Source organism: Chinchilla lanigera, unplaced genomic scaffold (assembly GCF_000276665.1).
Source record: "Chinchilla lanigera isolate Chin_1 unplaced genomic scaffold, ChiLan1.0 scaffold00002, whole genome shotgun sequence".
Lineage (NCBI taxonomy): Eukaryota > Metazoa > Chordata > Mammalia > Rodentia > Chinchillidae > Chinchilla > Chinchilla lanigera.
Window position 1 is genome coordinate 52,836,583 of NW_004955403.1, and position 23,152 is coordinate 52,859,734.

At 45.4% G+C, this 23,152-nt stretch overlaps 1 protein-coding gene across 5 annotated transcripts in view; it reads left to right on the forward strand.

Moving 5' to 3' along the window:
* The window catches only part of Blk (BLK proto-oncogene, Src family tyrosine kinase), a 48,611-nt gene that overhangs the window by 11,186 nt on the left and 14,273 nt on the right, over positions 1 to 23,152 (forward strand). For 3 of the 5 annotated variants that reach the window (XM_005373820.2, XM_005373821.2, XM_005373822.2), the window contains exons 2-3: positions 17,863 to 18,159; positions 22,630 to 22,813. In XM_005373820.2, coding sequence (XP_005373877.1) covers positions 22,709 to 22,813 — 105 coding nt within the window. In that variant the 5' untranslated portion in view covers positions 17,863 to 18,159; positions 22,630 to 22,708. Of the gene's footprint in view, positions 1 to 6,765; positions 6,859 to 17,862; positions 18,160 to 22,629; positions 22,814 to 23,152 lie in introns of those variants that run through there. The other 2 variants (XM_013514535.1, XM_005373823.2) reach the window with 2 other exon arrangements.

Here is a 23,152-nt window from a genome sequence, read left to right on the forward strand (position 1 = left end):
AAAGAAAGAAAAAGAAAGAGAGAAAAAGAAAGAAGGAAGGAAAGAAGGATGGAAGGAAAGAAGGAAGGAAGGGCCCTTCTCCTCAGAGGCTGAGGGAAGGCAGATGTGTTTTCTACCCTGTGGGTTGGTGTGATGTGCTGGGGGCTCTGAGGAAGGGTGACCATACAGGGCTCCAGAGTTCACAATGTCCTCATTACAGCTTGAGGGGAAGTGTGCTTCAGGAGGCCCAGGGAGGACACCAAAGAAAATCCTGAGAAGCGTTTGTGTAGCTCTCCTCCAGAGCTCTCATTTTGTATCACAGCCCATTCGCTGTCGTCATCAGCAGTAGAAATCCTCATCTAAACGGTGCTCTGTGAGCCAGTGGAAGTAGCATGGACATGGGTGGTCTGGAGGACAAATGGCTCTAAAGTTCTCAGCTTTATCATTTTGGCCTCAACAGAGATTTTTATATGGGATTTTACATTTTACAGATTACTTTTATTCAACTTGAGCCCTTAAGGCAGGAAATGTACTTCTATCTCTATAAAATATTTACTTTGACTGTGTTATGCTTCCGGCCCGACCCTGTCCTCCATGCCCTGAGCTTGCTAGGGTCCCGGCGGCTCCACACAATCAGGGTGAGGTGGGCTTACTTAGCATGTGCTCAGGATGGCCGAGGACACTTACCAACTCCCGTAGTATTTGAATGTGGGTGCTTGGCAGGCCTGGTATCCTGTCCCACACTGTACAAATGGGAATTTGAATAGCCAGAGCAGCCATTAGCTGCCCTAGCTGGGTGCGGGCATCCCCATAGCATGGAGAAGTCCATGCCCTTAGAGGAAGTCAACGTCCTTACGGGAGCTCTCTGAGTATGATATTGGTTGTGTAGGATGACAAGGGGCGTTGTGTTCACTCTCTGGTATAGGTTCACTTTGCTCTGGGATCTCAGGAGACAAGGACAATCTCTAGTTTTGTCGGTGAGTGGAGTCTAGGCAAGTTCTCAAGTCCTCTGTCCCTGGTCACCTTGACCACCTGCCACCTGCTGCTGAGTCAGGCGGTCATTCCGGTTCATTGAAAGGCTCAGGTGAAAAGTGGAGCCACCATCCGCCCCCGGGCGCCAGGCCACCACTCAGCTGCACATCTCACCCGCAGTTGTCCCTCTGTGAGCAAACCCTTTGCGTCCCACAGGAAAGGTGCAGCCATAGGGGGTGCTGAACGTGGAGCCCGCGGTGGCCTCCCACGCAGGGCTGAGGTAGGGACAGAGGTACAGAGACTGAGGACCCTGAACCACCCTGTGCCGAAGTGCTGCTCCTGGCCGCAGAAGCCACAGTGGCCTTCTTGACCCCTTTAACTCTCCGCTCTCCCCACCTCAGAGGAGGAACCTGGAAAATACGCACCCTTCTGTCTCTGATCGATTTCATGTATCAATGTGGTCTGGAGATCCATTTATTTTCCTACAACTGAATCAAACTGTCCCTCTTTACAGCTGAGTAGTGCTTCATTATGTGTACGCATCCCATTTTCTTTAGCTTTCGCCAGGTGTCTCTACTATGAGAAATTCAAAGTATAAATAATTGAAGAGCAAAATAAAAGAGAGGTGACAGGAAGCAGGCAGAGAGACCCTGGAGATGGGCAAGGACCCGGGGAAGGAGGACGACAAGGTGGGAGAAGTGGGCATAAAATGACCAAGATCTGGTGTTTGTACCAATTCCTGAGGTGAACGAGAAGTGTGTGTGTACTACCCAGCATAGACGTATACCCACACACAAGCACAGGTCCTGCTGGCCTTAGACCTTCAGGATCTGTGGGCACCCGGAAGCTGTCCCAGGCCCAGCCGCCAGCACCTGCCCAGGAAGTGGGCTCAGACTTCAGCTGTGCCGACTCGCTCAGGGTCAGTGCACACCTGGCCTCAGCGTACCCCGGCCTCCCAGCCTGTCTGCCCCGTGCGGACCTCATCTGGGTTCTGCAGTTGCTGCTGACCCCCGTCTTCCTGCAGTTTCAAGGTTGCCCTGTGCTGTCAGCAGGTGTGGAGGGACTGACAGCTCACAGCTGATGGGCCGATGAGGTGGCCGTGGCAGAGGACAGAGCATGGCTGGGGTGGCACCTGCCTGCCCCGCACCTGCCTCCGGGCCCTCAGGCACACCTGGCCCACCCGGCTCTGCTGTCCTAGTTGAAAAGTAGGGCAATCAGCGGCTCCCTCTGGGGAGGGGAGGGCTGAATGGAGCTTGCAGGTGGCTTCACCCTGCGCCCCAAGGCCTGGCAGAAACCCTGGGACCAAGAGAGTGGCCGGCACATTTGCACGTTTCCCATGACGTCACCTTTCCCTCTCTGGCTTCTTTGCATTCTGTGGTCCCCACCTGGGCACTGCCTTTATTTTCTCCTCCTCCTTTCCATGGTCTTTGATTTTATTTTCTAACTTTCTAAGCCAGTAACTTCCTTCAATTTCCAGAGTTTCATCTTTTCTCATACAGTACGAGCATTTAAAATTCCATTTTTCCTTAGAGGCACCACCTTGGTTTCCCCAAAATCACACTCGCCATGCTGGGGTGGTGGGTCCCTGGCAGGACACAGCCACCCTGGGCACCTGGCTGCCCTCTGCTCTCTTCAGAGCAGTGGCTTCAAGTGGGGAAATCACAGCTCTTTCACTGTCCATAAAACCAATTTCTCCGGTGGTCACAGGCCCTTTAAAAACAAAATGGTAAGAAACAGGAAATATCTGAGTGCACTGCCGGGGAGGTAAGAAGTGTTTCTTAAAGCTCCCGTTCTCGGGGTGCAGGGGGATGTGTGGATAGGCAGTGGGGATGTCTTACACTACCGGTATGCAGTGTTGTTCTCTCTGATGGTACATTAAAAAAGAAAAAGTGTTGATAAACCCCGGCCCGTGGGTGCCTACATACCCTCCCACACAGGGAGGACACTTGGAGAGGTCCCCAAAGGGTGGTGGCTCTGCTGTGACTCTTAAAGACCCGCTGACCTCCTCAAGGCACTTTAATCAATGATTTCTTGGGAAAAAAAATCTCTACGAGGTCATGCACACATTCTGTCTTCTCTGAGATGTCCTCGGAGTCCCAGTGGCCACACAGGGGGATGTTGACAGCTGGCTGTCTGAGTTCTGCCAGCCTCTTCTTCGGACCCTTCCCCCCTTGGGTGTCATAGGCCCACAGTCTCCATGTACACCCAAATACTCCAGGCCTGTGCAATCTTCTGGAAAGTACTTTTCCAGGGTGTGTGACAGTGCGCAGTCCCGGTGAGGCCAGGAGACGGCCACCTGGCCCATGACAAGCCCAGGACCACTTCAGCTCCTAGACCATGACCCCTCCAGCCAAGCCAGGGCATGCAGGCTGCTGGACACAGCCAAAAAGCTGTCCTGGAGGCCCCACCTGGCCTGCACAGCCTGGTCCTGTGCTCACAGCTCTTGGCCCCCTGACACATAGAAGAATCCTGCTCTCCAAGGCTTCAGGAAGCTGGACTACTCAAGGTCCCCTCTCCAGGTGGAGAGGGCTCTGGAAGGCCAGGAAAGCACATTTAGCCTCAGTGCTAGGAACTGCCTGGCCCTCTGTCCTTGGAGGCAGCCAGGAAGCCCGAGGGGTCGTCAGAGTGTGATTCGGGCTGGGCCTGTCCCCTGACGACTGTCCATGTGTGCAAGGGAAGAGGAAACTGGGGCCAGGTGCGGGCACATAATTGCCTATGGGTGAATCTGGTTATAGAGCCCGCTCCTCCTCCATCCCAGGCCAGGGCGGCCGCACTGAGCAGCTGTTGGCTTCTCATGGATACTGTCATACTTTATCCACAAGCCACAGACTTCCAGCCTCAGCTCAGCTGAGGTGAAACATCGGCCCCACTCTGCTCCCAACAGTGGCCCCACCAGCACTTGGGCCGGCCAGGGGACACTCACTTTCCTGTGAATTTACACAGCACATTGAATGTTTTAGAAAACTCACCCTGCAGGACACTGGGTTCTGATTTTGAACTCAGACAGCTGACAGCAGGGCGAGGCAGGGGCAAAAGATCCTCATCTTCAGGAGGACGGAGCACATCTCTTCCCCTAGCAAACAGCCCCTTGCACCTGCAGGCCGCCACCCACTGTGCTGTCACCTCTCCATTTCCATCCACATCCTGCTTCCACCGATAACTCCGTCACAGCCTCTCGTGGCTGCTCTCAGCCAGGGCCCCTGCTGGAAGTCACCCCACTTCACCTGGCATTTTGAAGGTGGTCCTAGCACCTCGCCCAGCCTTCTCTCCTCGAGCCATCCCAGTTCATTTTGCTCCTGTGCACCTAGATCCCATGGGACCCTCCTTGAGGCCTTGCCTTTTGCTGCTGTCTGCCCTGTAGATCTCAAACCCAGCGTCCTGAGCCCAGGATGGGGGAGGCTCTGAACGGTCCAGTGCCTCTGGCACCGCGTGGTCCTGGTTGACTTGCTCTGTGCTTAAAAGAAGTAGTTGGACATAATGAGTTCCTCACGGGGTGCGAATCAGATGGTCCCTGGGGTTCCCCTGAGCAGTGAGGACCCTGCGTCCATCTTCAGGGTCTGCCAGAGGCTCACTGGGTGCAAGGCAACCTGGGTCCGGAATCCTGAAACAGCCCTAGGTGTTGATTCCAGGTGGTTTTCCTGCTGAGAGCCTGAGATGGGGGCAAGAACTTCCACACACCTTCTTAGATGCACATCCACACACATGCACCTGTGCATAGCAGGGAAACCTTAGAAACTGGGTTTAAATTTGAATGATATAAGAAGGGCTAACTATCATATTGCGTGGTAAGAATATTAAAATTACATGGAGCAGAGTGAGAGTTAATGCTTACTTAGAGGCTGTATGTGCCGGACACTGCAAAGGCCTTTACTTCTATATTTGCTAATTCTAAGACGCTGTGAGGTGGTTATCATCATCTCTCAATTCTGCTGACTGGAAAAGCAAGGCTTATATAAAGATCCAGGAAGCCGGCAAAGGTGCTTAGTTATAAATTGTAACACCAGGATTTGCAGACAGACTGTCTCCTTCAAGGACTCCATTGCAGTCTGTGCTCCTTACTGCTTTCTGTTTTATTAAAAATTTAAAATGTGCCTATCACCCCAAAAGGGACTAAGAAGTAATACTCCAAAATATTAATAGAGATTGCCTCTGGGTATTGAGCATATGGGAAATCTTTTCTATAGAATTTCCTATATTAACATTTTTCTTATAATGAGCACATGCTATTTTAATATAAAGTTTTATCAATAAATAAATTGCCACACACAAAAACTGCATAAATATTTAGCATATTTGTATAGAAGCAAAAGAAAGGAAAAAATTGAGCAATTTGGGTCAAATGCAATATTTAATATGCTATGATAGAATAGGACTGATTTCACAGTGAAAGAATCTGATATTACAAAATGTTTGCATGAAATTTGCTCTGTCATCAACCAAAGTAGAAAAGTGATAGTCGAGCATTGTGATACACTCTTAAAGAAAGAGATTTAAGAGAATTTAACAGCACTCCTGAAAAGGCTGCTCATGGTGCCGAGCAAAGGGAAATAAACGTCTAGTAGCTGCTGTACAATATAGCCAAGTTGAGGAGAAGTCAGAGGTTTCTGCTATCTGTGACATTAACTTTGCTTTAGAACTTCTAGCTGGTATAAGATAACAAGGAAAAGTAAAGAAGCATCCACATATTTAGAGACAAGGCATAAAAGATGATATATTTGTCTTCCAGACAAGTCTATGTCAAGTGACTGAGAACCATTAGACTGAATAAGAAACCTGAAATATACAAACTTCAGTAGCTTTCTTTGTCCAATAATAACACTGACTTTGCCAATTCTCCAAACTGACGTAGGAGTTGAAATGCAATGCCAAGAAAAACTAGCACGGGAGTGTTTAACCTGTCAAAATTACTCTTAATTAGATTATAAAACTAAATGACAAAGAATAACAGAGAAAGTCTTGAAAAGAAGGAATTAAACTGTACCCCTGAGGACAAGCAATTGACATGTGTATGGTTTTATGTGGAAATAGACACATAGCCCAGAAACAGGGTCCGGAATCTGTGGGAATTTAGTATGATGGGGAGAATTTCAAGTCAGTGAGACGATGGGTTATTCTTTTAAATTTTATCATGAAAATATCTGATTTGCCAATTCAATAATACATTTGTCCTAAAGCTATGTGCCTAGACTTTGTCTAATGATTTTAAAATTTGCCTCTGACATTTAAAGCTTTAATCAGTTTGGATCTGATGGTAGAGAACGATTTCATCCTTCTGTCGCACCCCTTGGCCAGCTCCATTCTTAATCGCTACCAGTTTAGGCAGGTGTTCACAGCTCTCTGCCTTATTCTTTTCCTTCGTGGGTACCTTTGCTGTCCTCAAGCCTTTTCTCACCCATAGGATTTTGGAACCAGCTTGTAAACTTCCTCAAAAGCATATGTTGGCCTATTGATTGAAAATGTTTTTGATTTTGAGGGATTTGGAGAGACTGTGCTCCTCTGGGCTATGAGTCTTCCTAATCATGATCAATCACATTTCTATAAATTTCACATTTTTGCTGGATCTGTATCTAGGTAAATTAGAGCGTTAGTTGATATTTGAATTTTTTAAAAAGTTCTACATAATGATAGGCTTTGAATGGGCCATATCCAGTGGGGAAAAAATAATGTGTCCCATGAATACTTCAAAAATCATCAAGGAAAAACAAATTTAAGCAAAGAGACTCCACCCATCACCCACCCTGCTAGAAAAAGGGATGTCTGATGAGGTAACGGGGTCTGGGGGGAGTGAGGTGCCCTGGCTGGCGTTGGTGGAGTATAATCTGACTTGACCACTGTGGACATCAGTTGGGAACCTCGATGCCACCAAAGGAGCAAGTGCTGCTGTCCTGTTTGCGAGTCACTGTGCAGGTTAGTGCATGAACCCACCTGTGGTCCTGAGAAACGCTCGCGTCTGCACGGAAGGCACGAGAAGGAAGTCACACGGCGCTGCTCATAGGACAGTGTTCCACAATCAAAACTGGGTAAATAAAATTAGGTTTGTTTATCTAATAGAGTAGGATCAATAAAAAGAAAGAACTAGGGATCTATCACAATGAACAAACCTCAGAAACACCAGATTTATGCCCAGTAAAGCAAACTGCAGGAAGTTTGCCTATATTACAAGGGCATTTTGTTAAAGCTTAAAAACAAAAACAAAAATATGTGTTGCTTATGACTGCTTGTGCTACATGCCGTAAATATACAAAGTCAGCCGTGGCAGCAACACCCACTCATTTCAAGATAATGATTACTTTTAGAGAAAGCAAGAGGAGAAAATAATGATCAAGCTATGGCTATATCTTTGTATTTGTAATATTAAAAAGGATGGCGGCAGGGCAGAGAACCAAAATAAGAGTAGCAAAATATCAACAGCTGTTTAAATTAGTGCTGGTACATTAATTCCTGTGCTTTGCTATACATTTAAAATGTTCTCAGTTAACAGTGAAAAATTGAAATGTTCTTTCATCCAATAATCTCTGGGTGGGAAAGACATTTGCAAGGGTGAACAACAAAAGGAAAGATTAATAGGAAAGGCTAATAAACTGGCTAGATACAAATATTATGGAGTTTTGTGCATACTGCATGCCCAAAGTTCAAAAAGAAGACTATTAGAATTAATACTAGCTGGGTGTGGTGGCACATGCCTGTAATCCCAGCACTCAGGAGGCCAAGGCAGGAAGATTGTCGCAAGTCTGAGGCCAGCCTGGGCTACATAAATGAGTTCAAAGCCAACCTAAACTGTATAGTGAGATCCTGTCTCAAAAAGCCAAAAAAAAAAAAAATGGTAATTAATTTCTCTGAGTGAGAAAAATGTTTACAGTGTGTATGACAGAGTACGGTATACATTAAATATATGTGTCACATAAAAAGCTCCTCCTGTCAGGCATGGTGGCGCACACCTATAATCTCAGCACTCTGGAGGCTGAGGCAGGAGGATTGCTGTGAGTTTAAGGCCTGCCTGGGCTATGTAGTGAGTTCAAGACTAGCCTGAACTACATGGTGAGACCCTATTTTTAAAAAAAAATCTCTTATATATCATGGAGAAAATGATAAACACCTCAATGTAAAACTGAGCAGAGGTTGTGAACAACCAATCATTAGGTGGGAACAGTGATTAATAAATAATGAGAGATATTAATAGGAAAGTAAATGGAAACTATTATTCACTTTTCATTTAGCAGATTGACAATTTTTAAAAATTTCATATAAGGCATTGACAAGGGACTGAGAAAATGGCCTTTTCTTCAACACTGAGAGTGTCAGTCAGTCTTTCCTCTACAGAAGTCAGTTTAGCATCGGGATAGGAAATCTTAACTATGTGCAGATTTGTGACACTGTAATTCGCTTCTACGAACTTGGCTTCAAATGCATTGCACAGTTAAGTATCTATTTTACGAGTGTGTTTACAACGGGTTTACTTATGATAGCCAAAGTTTGAAAACAACTTATTTGACCAATAGTGGTTAACTAAATGAATGGTACACTGCAGAGTGGCAGACAGAGAGTAATATGGTCTTAAAATTATATTTACTGACATATAATTTACACTGCAGCATTCATGGAAATGACTCAGTTATGAAACGGGATAAACAGTGCAGCCTATTTTTAGAGTAGGTGCGTGTGTAAACCCTCTGGTAAACACATGCTAACTGGACTTTTAAGTGATTGTTCATTTTTCTTTGGGCAGACAGAGTTTCCTGAATTTCTGCCTGTGTGCATTACATGCATAATAAAAAAGGAGATTGAAAATGTAAAAGATAACTTCTAAATGAATTCACTTAGAATGCTTTAAAAATCAGCTTTTTTGGAGAGTTGGCAAGGAAATATCTACTCACACTCTGCTGTATGAAATGTGTAAAGGTCACTCGGCCATGTGTCTTGAAAGTGTTACGCCCGTGGGCCTAGCAATTCCACTTGTAGGATTTCACCCTCAATGAAAATTCATGGAAGACTTGAGCCAGGAGAAAGTATACGAGCAAAGGGCACCTTTGCCGCACACTTGTGATATTAAAAGCCTCGGAAGCGAGTTGGTGCGTGACAGGAGGAATCTAGAAAATAAGTGTGCTGCGCCCTTCTGCGTCATTAGAGAAAGAGGCAGCGCAAAGACGAGCCTGACATGTTCTGTGAAGAGCAGGTCACAAAACAGGATGTAGATACGTAGATTACAATCCCGCTTTTGCTTTTCCTTTTTTCAAATGGCCTTGGAAAATCATATGCCGAAATGCTAACGGTGGTTGTCTCTCAATGATGGTGTGGTCATTAATTTTGATCTTGCATCCTATTTTCTGAATTTCCCATAGCAAAGCAAAGTGCTGTGGCCGGGGGATGTGAATGCTAAGGGAGAGTCAGTCCTGCAGGACTGGTAGAGGACTGCGAGTCACCCCGCTGCCCCATCCCCCTGCCTTTCTGTCACAGTGTTCAGGGTCCACATTCCTTTCTTAAAACTTTGGATAATTGCTCGGGTTTTTTGTTTTGCTTTGTGTTTTAAAAAGGCGTTTAGGTATCACGCGTTTATTGCTCTGTGAACACTAAGAGGTACGTAAAGTCTTCCAGTTCCTCTGCTTGCGAATTTCACTCCCGGAATCTCTGTTAGCAGCTTGATACGTACCAAAAGCGTTCAGACATATTTATTTGCAAATACATTTATAGGCTCACCTACCCTTTTTATACATTACAGTCATGTAACATGAGGCATTCTGCAATTTGTTCTTTTCTTAACAATACAAGTCCGGGCGTGGTGGTGCATACCTGTAATCCCAGCATTCGGGAGACTGAGGCAGGATGATCGTTGCAAGTTCGAGGCCAGCCTGGGCTACAAAGTGAGTTCAAGTTCAGCCTGAACTGCAGAGTGAGACCCTGTCTCAAAAAGACAAAAAGAAAAAAAATACAAATTATGGACATTTTTCTTTTTCAGTTTATATTTCTTTCATTCTCTTACTAATTTGCCTATTCATATGCTCAACTAGATTTCATTATATAGAAGTTATTCATGAATATCATTTTTAAAAATTTGGATAGCTGGGGGTATAGCTCAGTGGTACAGCACGTGCCTGGCAAGAGCAAGACCCTGAGTTCAATTGCCGGTACCAAAAAAAGTAAAAATAAAAATAAAAATTTGGATAGTCCCAAGGGATGTAAATTGAAAACTAAATGTTTGCCTCCCGGCCAAAACCGGTTTTCCCTGCCCAGAGCAGGTGTGAGAAGGTTTTGTTTCTAAATCTCCTTTTCGCTTCACTTAGGACTTTAACAAATATGAAGACAGCTCCTCTGTGCTGATTATATATGAAAGATGCTACCTCTTTCTTACCAGCACCCATCTAGCCCTCCTGCGTCCTTTGCTTGGTTTTTAGCAGTTATTTTTAGCTTTCTCATAATTGACTTTATGGGTTAAAATTGCTCATTTAAATCATCCTATCAGCGGCACAGCACCTGCCTGGCAAGCGCAAGGTTGTGAGTTCGATTCCTGATACTTGAAAAAAAAAAACCAAAAAAAAATAAAAATAAAAATAAATAAATAAATCATCCTATCTTCATTTATCAAGTTTTGAAAATAGTGTCTTAGCTCTCTCTTTCCTTTTGGCCTCATTCTCTACTTTTCATGTTACTATTTTTTACCCACTAACTTATAACACGTATTTTGTGTTCAGTGCTTATTTTAACTTCACTGTGTTTCATCCGTAGGTTAATGCTCAAAACTTTTTCTAACTTGAAAAAGCAAGCGTTACAATAATGTAACTACATAATTTTTGTTCCTGTAGCGCCAGCTAGAATAATTGAATACATCAAGGAGGCCTCCTGATAGTATGTCATTAATTCTTGTCATTTGAGGGAGAATATAAATATAAAGATTTAATGAAACTTCTTTGATTTTCCTTTTGGTATTTGGAGTCGCACACAGCCGCCAGCGTTTCTTGTTTCTCGTGATATCATCATTTCCAGTCTTTCTAGAGTACATTCTAGGGTAACTGATTTTCCCTTGTGTTTGCCTGTGTGCGAGGAGAACTTTCAGTGGCTTTTAGGCTTCATTTGGGATGAAACAGGTATAAGTTGTTCAATCATGTTACAAAATTCAACACACTAAAAATATGCAAAGCTCACCATCCAGATAGGGCTCCCACGGCCTCTTAGAATCAGCCTTCAAGTGTAAATTATAAATCACTCTCTACAAGGCTCAGCTGTTCTGCATGTACAATGATGAGTCTGTACAAATACACATACTTGTGCAACCACCAGTGCACTCAAAACATGGAACATTTCCATCACCCCAACAGTTCCTCTATCTCTTTTGAATTGAATTCCCTTATGCCACCCCCAGTCCCTGGCGGCCTCGCATCTGCGTTCTGTTGCTATAGTTTTGCGTTATCTAGTGTTTTGTGTGCACGGACTCAGGCTGCCTCCTTTTGCATTCAGCTTCTTCCTCTAGCCCAGTGCTATTAACACTAATCCATGCTGTTGCAGGTCTCAGTAGTTCTCCACAGCCACAATATTTTTTTTATTCACTTAGCAGTTGATAGCCATTTCTGTTGTCTCCACTTGAAAGATAGTATGAGTAAAGCTGCAATGACCACACAGGTACAATTCCTTCTGGGGTCATATATTGTCATTCTCCTTAACACATAACTAGAAATTCAACTTAGCAATTTTTTTCTTTCCTGGGTTGTGCTGCTGGTATTGTACTTAAAACATCACCTAACTTTTTTTGAAGTCTTTTTCTGGTTTTCTACTCTAATTTTATAAATATATGATAGTTGTATGTTTATATTAGTTCATTTTAGTCTTATGAGCCATTGTGCATTAAATTTTGGGAAAGATGTACACTGTGTTTCTAGATGCATTTTTTGACATGTGGATGTCTAATTTTTCCAACACATTTGTTGAAAAGAGGATCTGTTTAATTGCCTTTCGGTCAAAGATCAGTCGACTCTGTGTCCCGCTACTTCTAGACTCTGTTCTGTTCCAGTGACTCACTCTTATATTGTCTCATCAATACCATTTGCGGCTCTAGAATAAGTCAGGTAGAGTCATCCTCACATCTCTTCAGCACTGTGTTGGCTCTTTAGGTCTTTGTTCACATAAATTTAAGAATCAGCTCTTTCTATCCACCAACTAGCTTGTTGGAGCTCGATTGCCCTGAATCTGTACGTCAAATTGAGAAGAACTGGTATCTTGACAACGTGGAGGCTTCCCATCTAGATGCATGGAATAGTCCTCCTTTACTTAGAGCTTTGATTTCCTTTATCGGGTTTTATAGTTTTCTTCATATGGACCTTTATACATATTTCATTAGATTAAGCCTAAGTATAGGTGTTTTGGGTATTAATATAGACAGTATAGTTTTAAATTTCTAAATTGTCCATTTCTAGAACATTAGAAAGTAATTAACTTTGATATTACCCTTGAATCTTGCAATCTCACTGTAACTGCACATTAGTTCTGGGATTTTGGGGGAGGTTGCTGATTCTTTGGTATTTTCAACGTAGAGAATCTTGTCACCTGTGATAATTTTTATTTCTCCCTTTCCAATCTGTATACTTTTAATTGTCTTATTTTGTCTTATTGCATAAACTAAGACTTCTAGTAGAATGTTGTCTAGGAGTTGTGAGCATGGACATCATTGCTGTTTCTGATCTTATGTATTAGTCGCTTGGCACTATTTTCCTGGATATTTTTGGACCTATATTGCAGAGCACCAACTGGAACATCTTACATGTCTCTTTTATTATTTTTCAATTATAGTTTTAATTTGCAAGAATGCCCTTTTTTCTTAATATTTCAGAGGAGAAACAGGAGCAGGGAGGAGAGGGAAAGGGACAAGGGATTGGATGGGATATTTTCTAGCTCACAGGCTGGTTCGAGGCTCTGTGTAGAAAAATACTTCGCAAACTGGGAGGTACCCCCTAACATTCTAGTTATTACAAAAAAGGAAGTTATTCCCCTGTGTCAAAAAACAATGCCGGATACAGTTGATATGTAAGAAATGTTGGTGTGGAGGACGGGAAATGTTCATTTCCCTTAGGGAGAAAGATTCACTGGCAGTAAAGCTCTCAGCATTATTTATGAGGGGCCCAAAGAAAGGAATTCTAGGGCCTGTGAAACTGCTTTCGAGTCCTTTGTACAACCCAGTGCCTGCTCCAGAAGCAAAACCACACACAGGAAAAGAAGGGATCTTCCAGAGGTAGCACCGCACCCTCTGCAGCATGTTCTAGAAATGCAGATCCCTGATTCCCACCTGGACCTGCCTGGCAGAGCCACTGGGCAAGACTCAGGCTCAGCCAACTCCCCAGCAGGTTATAATGCAAACCAAGCTTTCGGAACCATTGTGCCGCTGAGTAAAACTGACTCCACCAGCAAGAAATGAAGCTAGGATTTAATTTTTCATTTATTTTTTAAAATGAGGGCAATGCAAAAACTTAAAAACAGGAAAGCAGACTAAGGCCCACTGTCCCATCAATATACAACACACAGAAGCCGTACTGACATTTTGACATAGTGCTGACAATTTCATTAACACCCTTATGAAGGTTTTTAAAATATAAATTTACATGATGTCACCCAGAAGAAGGATCTTTGTTCACATAAAGGAACAGTGTTTGTTTGCATGGTTGCCTAATGAATGTCAGGGTTCCCCGAGTCTGCAGAGTAAAATGTAGGTAACTCCATGAGCAGGCTTTGGTCTCAACACAGCTTTACCAGAAAACCGTCTTCCTTCCTGAAGTTTTGCTTAGAAACCTCAAATTGTTTATCACCTGAAATCTTTTCTACCAAATTTATCACAGTGATGGTGGCGGGGGCGGGGGTGGTGAATTTCCACAGCAAGACTATTTTTGTTTTATAAAATTGAGCCACAGGGTGGTCCCTTTCTCACTGTGCCCAAGACAGCAGCTGCTTTGATCAGAGGTACGCACAAGTCACACGTCCCCACTGCTAGCCTATCCCTCTGCAGGGAACCACGCATTGCCAGTGACTCTCAGCTACGAGCTACCGGGCAGCATTTCCACGTCAGACCCATTGTTCCCATGGGTTTCCTATAAAGCTAGGGATGTTTGGGCCCCGTGAGAGCTTTGGATGGGAGACCACCTAGGAATGCTGAGTGCTGTGGATTTCTTAAAACACACAGCACAAGGCATCAACCATGGCTTCTTGACTAATGTGGACATGTTTCCTGCCTCAACTGTCCTGAGGGAGACATCTGTTTCTCAAATACAGCCCAGCTTTGGTGGGATTATGCTTGGCAATTTTTCTGGTGTTTCTGTTTTCTTGCCCTTTCTTCCCTTGACTCCAGACTAGCAAATGTGGAGCGAATGATTGGATCAGAGCATCATGTTTTGTAGCCCTTAATGGAAACATTTGCTGAAGTCCTGGTGAGGAATTGATAGAGGAGCTGAGGACCGCCTGAAACCTGAGCTGTCTCAGCATCCCTAAAATGGTGTAGCTAGACATTGGGAACCTCCCGGTAGGATGCAACCCAGAGCACACTTCATGCCCGGGGAAGTATTCCTACCAGAAGAAGATGAGCCTGATTCTAAGGGGGCCTAGGGAGTTCACTCAATGGACAAGAATGAGCGCATGCGAGAAATAAGTCACGAACCATCACAAAGAAGCAAAATCCAAAATGCAGAACATTCTATAAGACTGAACCATGCAAAGTTGGGGCCCAGTGGTCCGCTTAGAGGACATACAAGGGCACAGGAACTGTGAGTGGTGTACAGACCTTGTCTGACATCCAGGCAGGATAAACCAAGCACAGAGCTGGGTTGGCGATGACGGCTAGAATTTCATTACGGATTGGCTTAGGTGGCTGGACGGTTAGAGGATACTGGGGAATTATGGCTGGTTTTGTTAGCTTGGATAAAATGACCACATGATCATGGGAGACAATGTTTCATATTTAGAGCGGGGTGCAAAGTGGGGGAGTTGAAATCATTTGCTGGGAGTCATCCCCTTATTTTATTCCAAAAGATTCCACTTGCTTGTTTCTAACAAAAAGATTTGTTATCACATAGTTCAATCAAGAGAAATTTCAAGATAATTATTGAACCTGGGTGATGATCAGAGGAGGGCTCATTACACTCTAGCATATTTTTAAACATCTCATAAAAACAATTTTAATCTAAGCAATCCCACCTTCGTCGTCCTCCTCGCACCTGGCTGGTGTCCCTCCCAGGTGAAGTGGTTTCTTCTTGCCGATCTCACAAAGCAGCTGCCGGGCCCCCACCCTCAAAATTCTGCTGACACTGGGCTCCTGTGCTTCACGGCACTGCCCCCCCCCATAGAGTAGATTCCTCCACCTGCTTCTGCGCCTTCTGCTATGCCTGGCCCAGGATGCAGTTGGCAACGATGAATGTTTGTGACCAGATACGGGAACAAAATACAGAGCCCGAGGGGCCATGGGGCTGTTGAGCGCGGCTGGGGTCGCAGTGCTGGGGCAGAGGGGAGACGGCGTTGGCGGCTCACGGCAGGCTGAGCTGAGAGATGGGAAGCGGGTTCTGGCTCGCACCCTGGCCTCCTCTTTAACTTGGCATCGTAGGCCAAAGCTCCACTTTGTGCATCAGTGAGATGATGCAGCGCTGTGAGTCCATCAGGGAGAGGACTTGGGGCGCCGGGCGCGGCCTCTCCTCCCTACACCACTACACCCACAGGAAGCTGGCATCTCAGCATGGCTGCCAGCTCCAGGGTGAGCCCAGCTTTCTCAGTGGGCTCACACGTCCTACCTGGATGCTACCCACCTGTATCTGGCAGGTCGGTCAGGAGGTGAATCTTTCAGCTAATAGCATGGCCAGGATTCCAGGTCCCAGGCTTAGGAGTCGATCAGAACCGGATTTAGGCTGGTCCCATGGCTCACTAGCCACACGACAGTGGCCAGGGGCTCAATGTCTGCAAGTCTCACCTGCAGAAAAGGGGCTGCTTCACCTGCCGACAGCCACTAGGAAGCTGTGGCCACCTCCAGGTGTGGGAGCACACGCCTATGATTCCTGCACTTGGGAGGCTGAGGTAGGAAGATTGCTACCCGTTCGAGGCCAGCCTGAACTATATGGTGGTTCAAGGCACCATAGTGAGAACTATGTCTCAAACACCCCCCCAAAGGGGACTCCTTAGATATTTACTATGTCTAGGCATGTTCTAAGGTACACTGATAACATGTAATTCCAGTTCCATCTTTATAACACTCAAGGGGTAGAAATTATTATTACTCTGAGTTTAAGAGACAGAAATATGCAACACTTCACAAAATGGCCCAGCCAGGACTCCAGCTCCATACTCTTGTCTTCTGTGCTGTGTTCCCAAGGACATGCTTGGGTTCTGGAGCAGCCAGTGCCCGTGGGTCCCACCCTGGCCTCCCTTCCAGGCACCGCCAGTCCCTTCAGCCCCCAACATCAGCCCTCTGCCCCCAAAGGAAAAGCAAGGGGCCCCAGCACACCCTAGGCCCTTGGCCACCCTCGGCCACCCTCGGCCACCCAAGCTCCACAGATTGCCCAGTAGTTGACATGCTCCTGGAAATATGTGTAAGTATTATGTTCAGCAAAATGAAATTAATAAAAGAAAAATCTCTATTTGTGTAGTGCTCTACTTGTTCCTTGCCTGTCTTCACCCTCATCTTGCGTGGTTTGCCTGACCACTGTGTGAGCTGGACACAGGCTGTCGGTCCTGGACCGGAGAACCGCATTTGCTATCCATGCGCCAATTTAAAACACTTTCCGCGTGTGGAGTTTAGACTCCATCGCTTCCACAGACGGCTGAAAATTCCCAGGCGCCGAGAGAGGCTGCCCACCTTCCAGCAGCTTAGCTGTGCCAGGACAACTCTTTTCTCCTGTGCGAGATTGTTTTAGTACTTTGGAGCACTTTCTCCTTACTTTACACAGATAACTGTGTCCTCAGTCTTGGAACAGGCATGGTCAGACTTCTGCGAAAGGCACTGAAGTAGGTGGTAGAGATCTGACAAATAGGCCAAGAGACAGTTAAGAATGTTAGAACCTGAGTTAATTCTGCAGATGAAGAAGTGCCCCTTCCCCACCAACACAGGAGGCCATTTGTTTTGAGCCCTGCTGCCCTGAACTCCCGACTACCCTCACTGGACCAGGGATAGGGAGAGGTTGCTGGGACCTCAGCCTGGAATTGCAGAGTGACATGGGCTCTCCAGAGCGCCCCATCCCAGCTCCTTCTCCCGAGGTTCCTCCTCTGGACAAGCGGGCTTCGCACCAGGCAGCAGCCCTGCAGGGGAGATGACAGGGAAGCTGAATTTGAGCTTGAACTTGGGCCAGGGCCACGCACACACCAGCTTTGGGCAGCGAGCATGGTGCTGGAGGCAGGCGGTGCCCTCTGTCTCGGAGCAGAGCTCCGCCGCCTCCAGCGTGACCTTCACAAGCCTCCCTACCTCTCTTTCTCCAGCTGCAAAAGAGGATAATTGTAGCTAATCTATGGATGCTGTCATGAATATCGAAGGTTTATAGATGTCAAGGGCTTCTTAACCATAACATGCTGGGCAAATATAAATAAAAGGCTTCTCGTCTCTATTTTTAGCTGTTTCCTCCACCACATCCCCTGCTGGCTGAGGCTGTCTCAGACTCTGAGCGCCTCCCCAGGGGCAGCTCGGACTTCCCTGTTCCCGGGGGATGTGCACAAGGGTCTGGTTCACTTCAAATCTTCCCCTCCTTCTGCCACCTCTCTCACCACACACACGTGCACATGCATGCTCTCTCACATATATGTAAAAACACAAGCCCAACGCACACACCTGTATGCACACACATGAGGGCATACCCACGGTGCATGCCATGCTTGCTCTCTCCTCTGCCTCACTCACATGTGCTCATGCACAGGCCCACACGCCCACACGCCCACACGCCCACACTTTCTTCCACCCTTCCCCTCTAGGAAGGAGGCCAGTGTGGGCTCATCGAAGTGAAGCCCCCTGGAACCCCTGGCCGGCACGTGTCCCCTCTGATTCCCAGCGGACTCCTGCACTTCCTGGCTCCACCCAACCTGAAAGCATGTGGGGGCAGCCTGTGCCCCAGTCACAGTGCTAGTTGTCACAGAACCTCCGAGCGACTTCTGTCTCCAGTCAGAGCCATTCGTGTGGAAGGACCCATAGAGAGCCCAAGTTCAGTGTCCCTCAAAGCTGTGGAATGCCATTTGTACGGACGCCGCTAAGGAGTCCAAGGACACAGAAACGTAAGTAAGGCATCGATTAATTTCCAAAATTTTACTTTCTGTCAGGTCTTTAACTGTTCACTTGTGCGACGTGGACATAAGTGTCTGCTTGGGAAGTTTAGAGTTGGTGGCAATATGGCAACTGGCTGGAGGAAGGCAATGGGACTGGTCACTTGGGCAGGCGCAGCAGAGGTACCGAGTTCAGAGAACGTTCTGGAGGCTGTAGCCTACAGCCCTTCATTGAGGTGGGGAGGCTGGGAGAGGTCAAGAAGGCCACACTGGCCTTTGTCATAAGCTAGGGGCTGGCCTGGCTCCAGGTCACATGCCTGTGTGCTGCTGCAAATCATGCACATTCTCTTTTCATTTTTATGCTTGTACCAATAATATATGCTTACTACTTAAAAACTCAAGAAATGCACAAATTCGTGAGAAAGAAAAGTAACATCACCTGAAGTCCTCTCACCCGAGGTAAACAATGTGAACATTTTAGGAAACAACTTTTTTGAGGCACTGCTTTGCATTAACACCCACACACACAATTTTAAAAACTTGCCCTTTTGGCGGGTTTCATCTCTGCTTTTGTCTCTCCCTCCCCTGCCACCACTACTGCCGGTAATCAAAATAACCAAATACTGGAAAAGAACTGGGTGTTCATCCTCCCCTCTAGCTCTGCAGGTCATATGCAAACACGCGCTGGTGCCTCCAAATGTGGGGTTGCTCCAGTACTCCTAGGGTCTCTCCTTCCAACACTTTGTAGAGATTCTACTTCCCCTCACTGGTAAAGATCTAGCACATTCTTTTTAAGAGTTACATAATATTTTAGAGAGTTTTAGTGTACAGATTTCTTCAACAGTTCCCTAACTGGTGAGAAGTTGTATTACTGAATTTTGTTGGGAGGGTTCTGTTTTTTTTGCTGCTACAACTACTGCCATACTAAATATTTTTATATCTGGTTTTCTCCCATATAGTAATGTTTTATGAATCTGAAAGACCCTGAATGAAATTGTAAATCAAAAGTATGTGCATTTTTCAATTTTAACAGAATCTAAGAGATTTATTTTGAGCTGGGCATATGGTTTGGTGTTACAGTGCTTGCCTAATAGGCACAAGGGCCTGGGTTCAATCCCTAGCACTGGAAAAATAAACACTAAAGCAATGAAAGATTGCGCTCTACAAAACTGGTGGTGTGTGTCATTTTATTTGCTTGATAAACGTTTATTAAACACACATTCTGAACCAAATACTGCTTTAGCCTTTTGGGTTCAACAGGGAAAGTAAAGACCCCAGTTCTCACAGAGCGGTTACACTAGAAGTAGCGTGGGGGAGACAGACGAAGTCCTAATACCTAGAAAAAATACTCTTCCATCTAAAATGTGCGCCTACAATTTTCCCTTGCTTTAGCATGAACTATTGGCATTTTGTTCTATTTACCTATTTATTTTACTAGTCTAAAGTGATCTAATATATTTTATTATCTTAATTCATCTTTTGTACTTCGTAAATAATATTTTTCATGTGTTCACTTTGCTAGTTGGGTTTGCGTTTCAGGAACTCCCTGTTTATAATTTTTATATATTTTCTACTGAGTGGATTGGTGCTATGCCGTATTCCTTGCCTGGCTTCATGAGTTCTGAATGTATTGTAAATAGACACTTTTCTGCCTTGTGCTTTACAAATCTGTCCCCCCAGTCTATTTTCACTAACTTGATGAGTTTCTTTTGCCAGACAATAGCTCAACGTTTATGAGTTTGTGCACATCTTGTTCTCTCTTACAGTCTAGCTATTCTATTTTTGTTAACAGCTGTCTCCAAATTTGGGCTATATTTCTTACATTTCTTCCAGTAAAATTTTTAAAAATATACAGTAATACCTCGGTTCATGAACACTTCTGTTCGTGAACAACTCAGTTTGCAAACAGAAGCATTTGGCAAAATTTTTCTTACGTTTGCAAACTCCATACTGGGTGACAAACAGGAATTTGGTCATCTTCCCCAGAATCCTGGAATGAATTAAGTTCGTGAACTGAAGCAACACTGTATTTTAAGTACACATGGATTTTTTTTCAAGCTGGGGATCAAACCTAGGTCCTTCCACATGCCAGGCAAGTGCACTACTCCTAAGCAATGTTTCTAGCTCTGTTTTTTAATGTATGAAGTAGTGGTTCACTTTCCCCATATTATATACTAGAATAAGCCATCATGCCAGGGATAGAGCTCAGCAGCATAGGCACCTGCCTGGCAAGCGCAAGGTCCTGAGTTCGATTCCCAGTACCAAAAATAAAATAAAATAAAATAAGCCATCAATTTTCAAGTGAATTAAAATAGCCTTTTTTCATACATGCAACTCTCATATTATCAGTGTCTGTTTGCATGTTTATTATTCTATTCCACTGGTCATGTTTATTCTCATTCTAGTTTCACGTTATTTTAATTATAGTCTTCTTTTTCATAATTTTAAAGCTAGGGTTAAGACTTTATTTGGTCAGGTAAAATTTCTGATAATCATATCCAATTAAAATTTTAAATTATATTCTAAAGTACATTCAATTCATTTTAGTTTTTTTTTGTTTTTGTTTTTGTTTTTTCTCTGGTACTGGGAACTGAACTCACGACCTTGCACTTCCCAGGCAGGCGCTTTGCCGCTGAGCTAAATCCCCAGCCCTCAATTCATTTTAGAACAAGAAAGAAATCTTAAGAAAGAGAACAGATTAAAATAGTTACAAGAACAGATTAAAATCATTACATAAAACTTAATGGCCACAAAGGAGTAAAGTAGAAGGAATGGAAGATCTCTGCAAATCACCAAAATGGCGCATGAAGGAGGAAACATAGGACTAGGCTACTTCTTAGAGGAGAAACTGGAAATGTGTTTCAAGATCTACTATGTGAAATGGCCCCAGAAACAGATGAGCTAATGCCTGAGTTCTACCCATCCTTTAAAGAGGATAGAATTCTAATGTTACTAAACTACTCAGGATTGTAGAATTAAATTAACAAGATGCCCAGAACACCTAACCACTAATGCCTCATACACAACTCCCTCTTCAGAACAGAGATTCTTGTTCTAATAAGGTATTACTGGGATCAGTAGGTAGGATCCATTGCTGTGTCAAAAAAGACTAATCTGGTGTAACCAGCCTTTTAACCCTTGAAATCTACAAATGATGTTAACAGAAAATTTACCAACACAATTAATTCACTACATCGACAAACTAAAGAAGTAAAATGATCACATTAATAGATAACAAATAAGCACCTGTTAAAATTCAGTAACTATTCCTCATACAAACCTGCAATGCCATGTCCAAACTTCTAAAATGAAAAATTTCTGAAAACTGAAGTGTTGCTTGTCATTTATAATTACCACCATAGTTCACTGGTGGTAATGCTGATCTGCAATAATGTAAAGAAATACTGAATATAAAAAGAATCGTATTGTTCGTTAAAACGTAAAGCGTGTTCTGTGAGCAAGGCATGCTCAAAGTAAACATATGGTGGATTAGTTACTGTGGCTGTCTGTCCTCTACTCAAAATTATTGTAGTCTTCTTTTGTGAAGGTGAGTTGGAGGAAAAATCATGTGAGGAACGTGCTTCCAACTCCTCAGAAGAAATGTATCACTGAGCTTTCTCCAATCCAAGGCTATACTGGGAGGAAGCTAGCACTTATTTCATGTATCACTAAAAGCAAAAAATCTTATAGTAATTGCATTATGAAGCATCATGAGTTGTAAGACACCGTCTGGTTTCAGAGATGTCGAAATGTAAAAAGAGGGGTATCTCAGAATTGGCGAAATACGGTATCTATACCCAAAGGGCATGTCAGGTCAGATGTGAGCACGCGGGTGTGATGGTCTCGGCTTGGACTGGACTCCAGGGCCAGTGCGGCACTGGCTATGAGCTGGCTGTGGACAGGCCACTTACGGTTGAACGTCAGCCTCCCTGAGCAGTAGGCTGGGCACAGTGTGGTGAGGCGCTGGTGCTGGTGCCGTGGTCTCTGGGGTCTTCCCAGATCCCCCATACTGATTCTCTACCCAAGAACAAACTCGACCTACTTTTCTCACCCTAAACAAGAGTCTCAGTATTGCAGGGAAGCAGTGGGTGCCCTTGGGTGTCCGCACCATCTATCAGTCTGTCCTATGTGTAAGGTGTCTCAGCTGAAGAACCTGCTAGAACCTCCGACTGTCCTAACAAAGCCTCGTCATCTTCAAAGCAGCCTGTAGCCCAGAGAGGAGATGTGACTTCCCCAGCCGCCCACCCGCCCAGTGGCAAAATGAGACTAAGACCCAGGCCACCCGGCTGGACCCCAGCAAGACTGCCCTGCCTGGGTTCCTGCCCCCAGAGGTCGGGGACCCTCCCAGAAGTCTCTGGCCCTTGTGTCAGGCCTGATGACTTGTGTCCTAAACACAGTCATTTCTCCTCTCTGAGCCACTTAAAACTTAGGGACACCCGCCTAGCTCGCCAGCCTCTAGTAACCACACTTCCTCATTGGCAGGGGCCAGGGGCTCCTCCCTGCAGGCCGTCTGAGGATCCGAAGGAAGCTCGCCGGCGCCTGCTGTGTGCTGTCCCGCAGGATGGGGCTGCTGAGCAGCAAGAGGCAGGTCACCGAGAAGGGCAGGGGCTGGAGCCCCGTGAAGACTGCGTCCCAGGGCCAGACGCCCCCACCGCTGCCGCCCCTGGTGAGTGAGCCGCCCTTTGGGGCTGACACGGGGCTTCCCGGCCCAGCCCCCCTGCAAAGACTCTTCCCAAAGACGCTCGTTTGAGACGGCTGTGCCCCCTGCCCCGAAGCCTCTTTTGGTTTGGGCAGTGGGTCCCATCCTGAACCCCTGTTCCGCCCTGCCCACCCCCATGGGAAGGTCCAAGCAGGCATCACCACACTCTAATGGGGACCCACTGGGGGCAGAGACTGCAGCTCCAGTTTCCTGTCTTAGGAGCCGAGCCCCAGGTTAGCACAGGGCCCAGCGCAGAATCAGATGACTGCTGAATGAATGGGTGGCCCAAGGGGCAGACTCAGACAG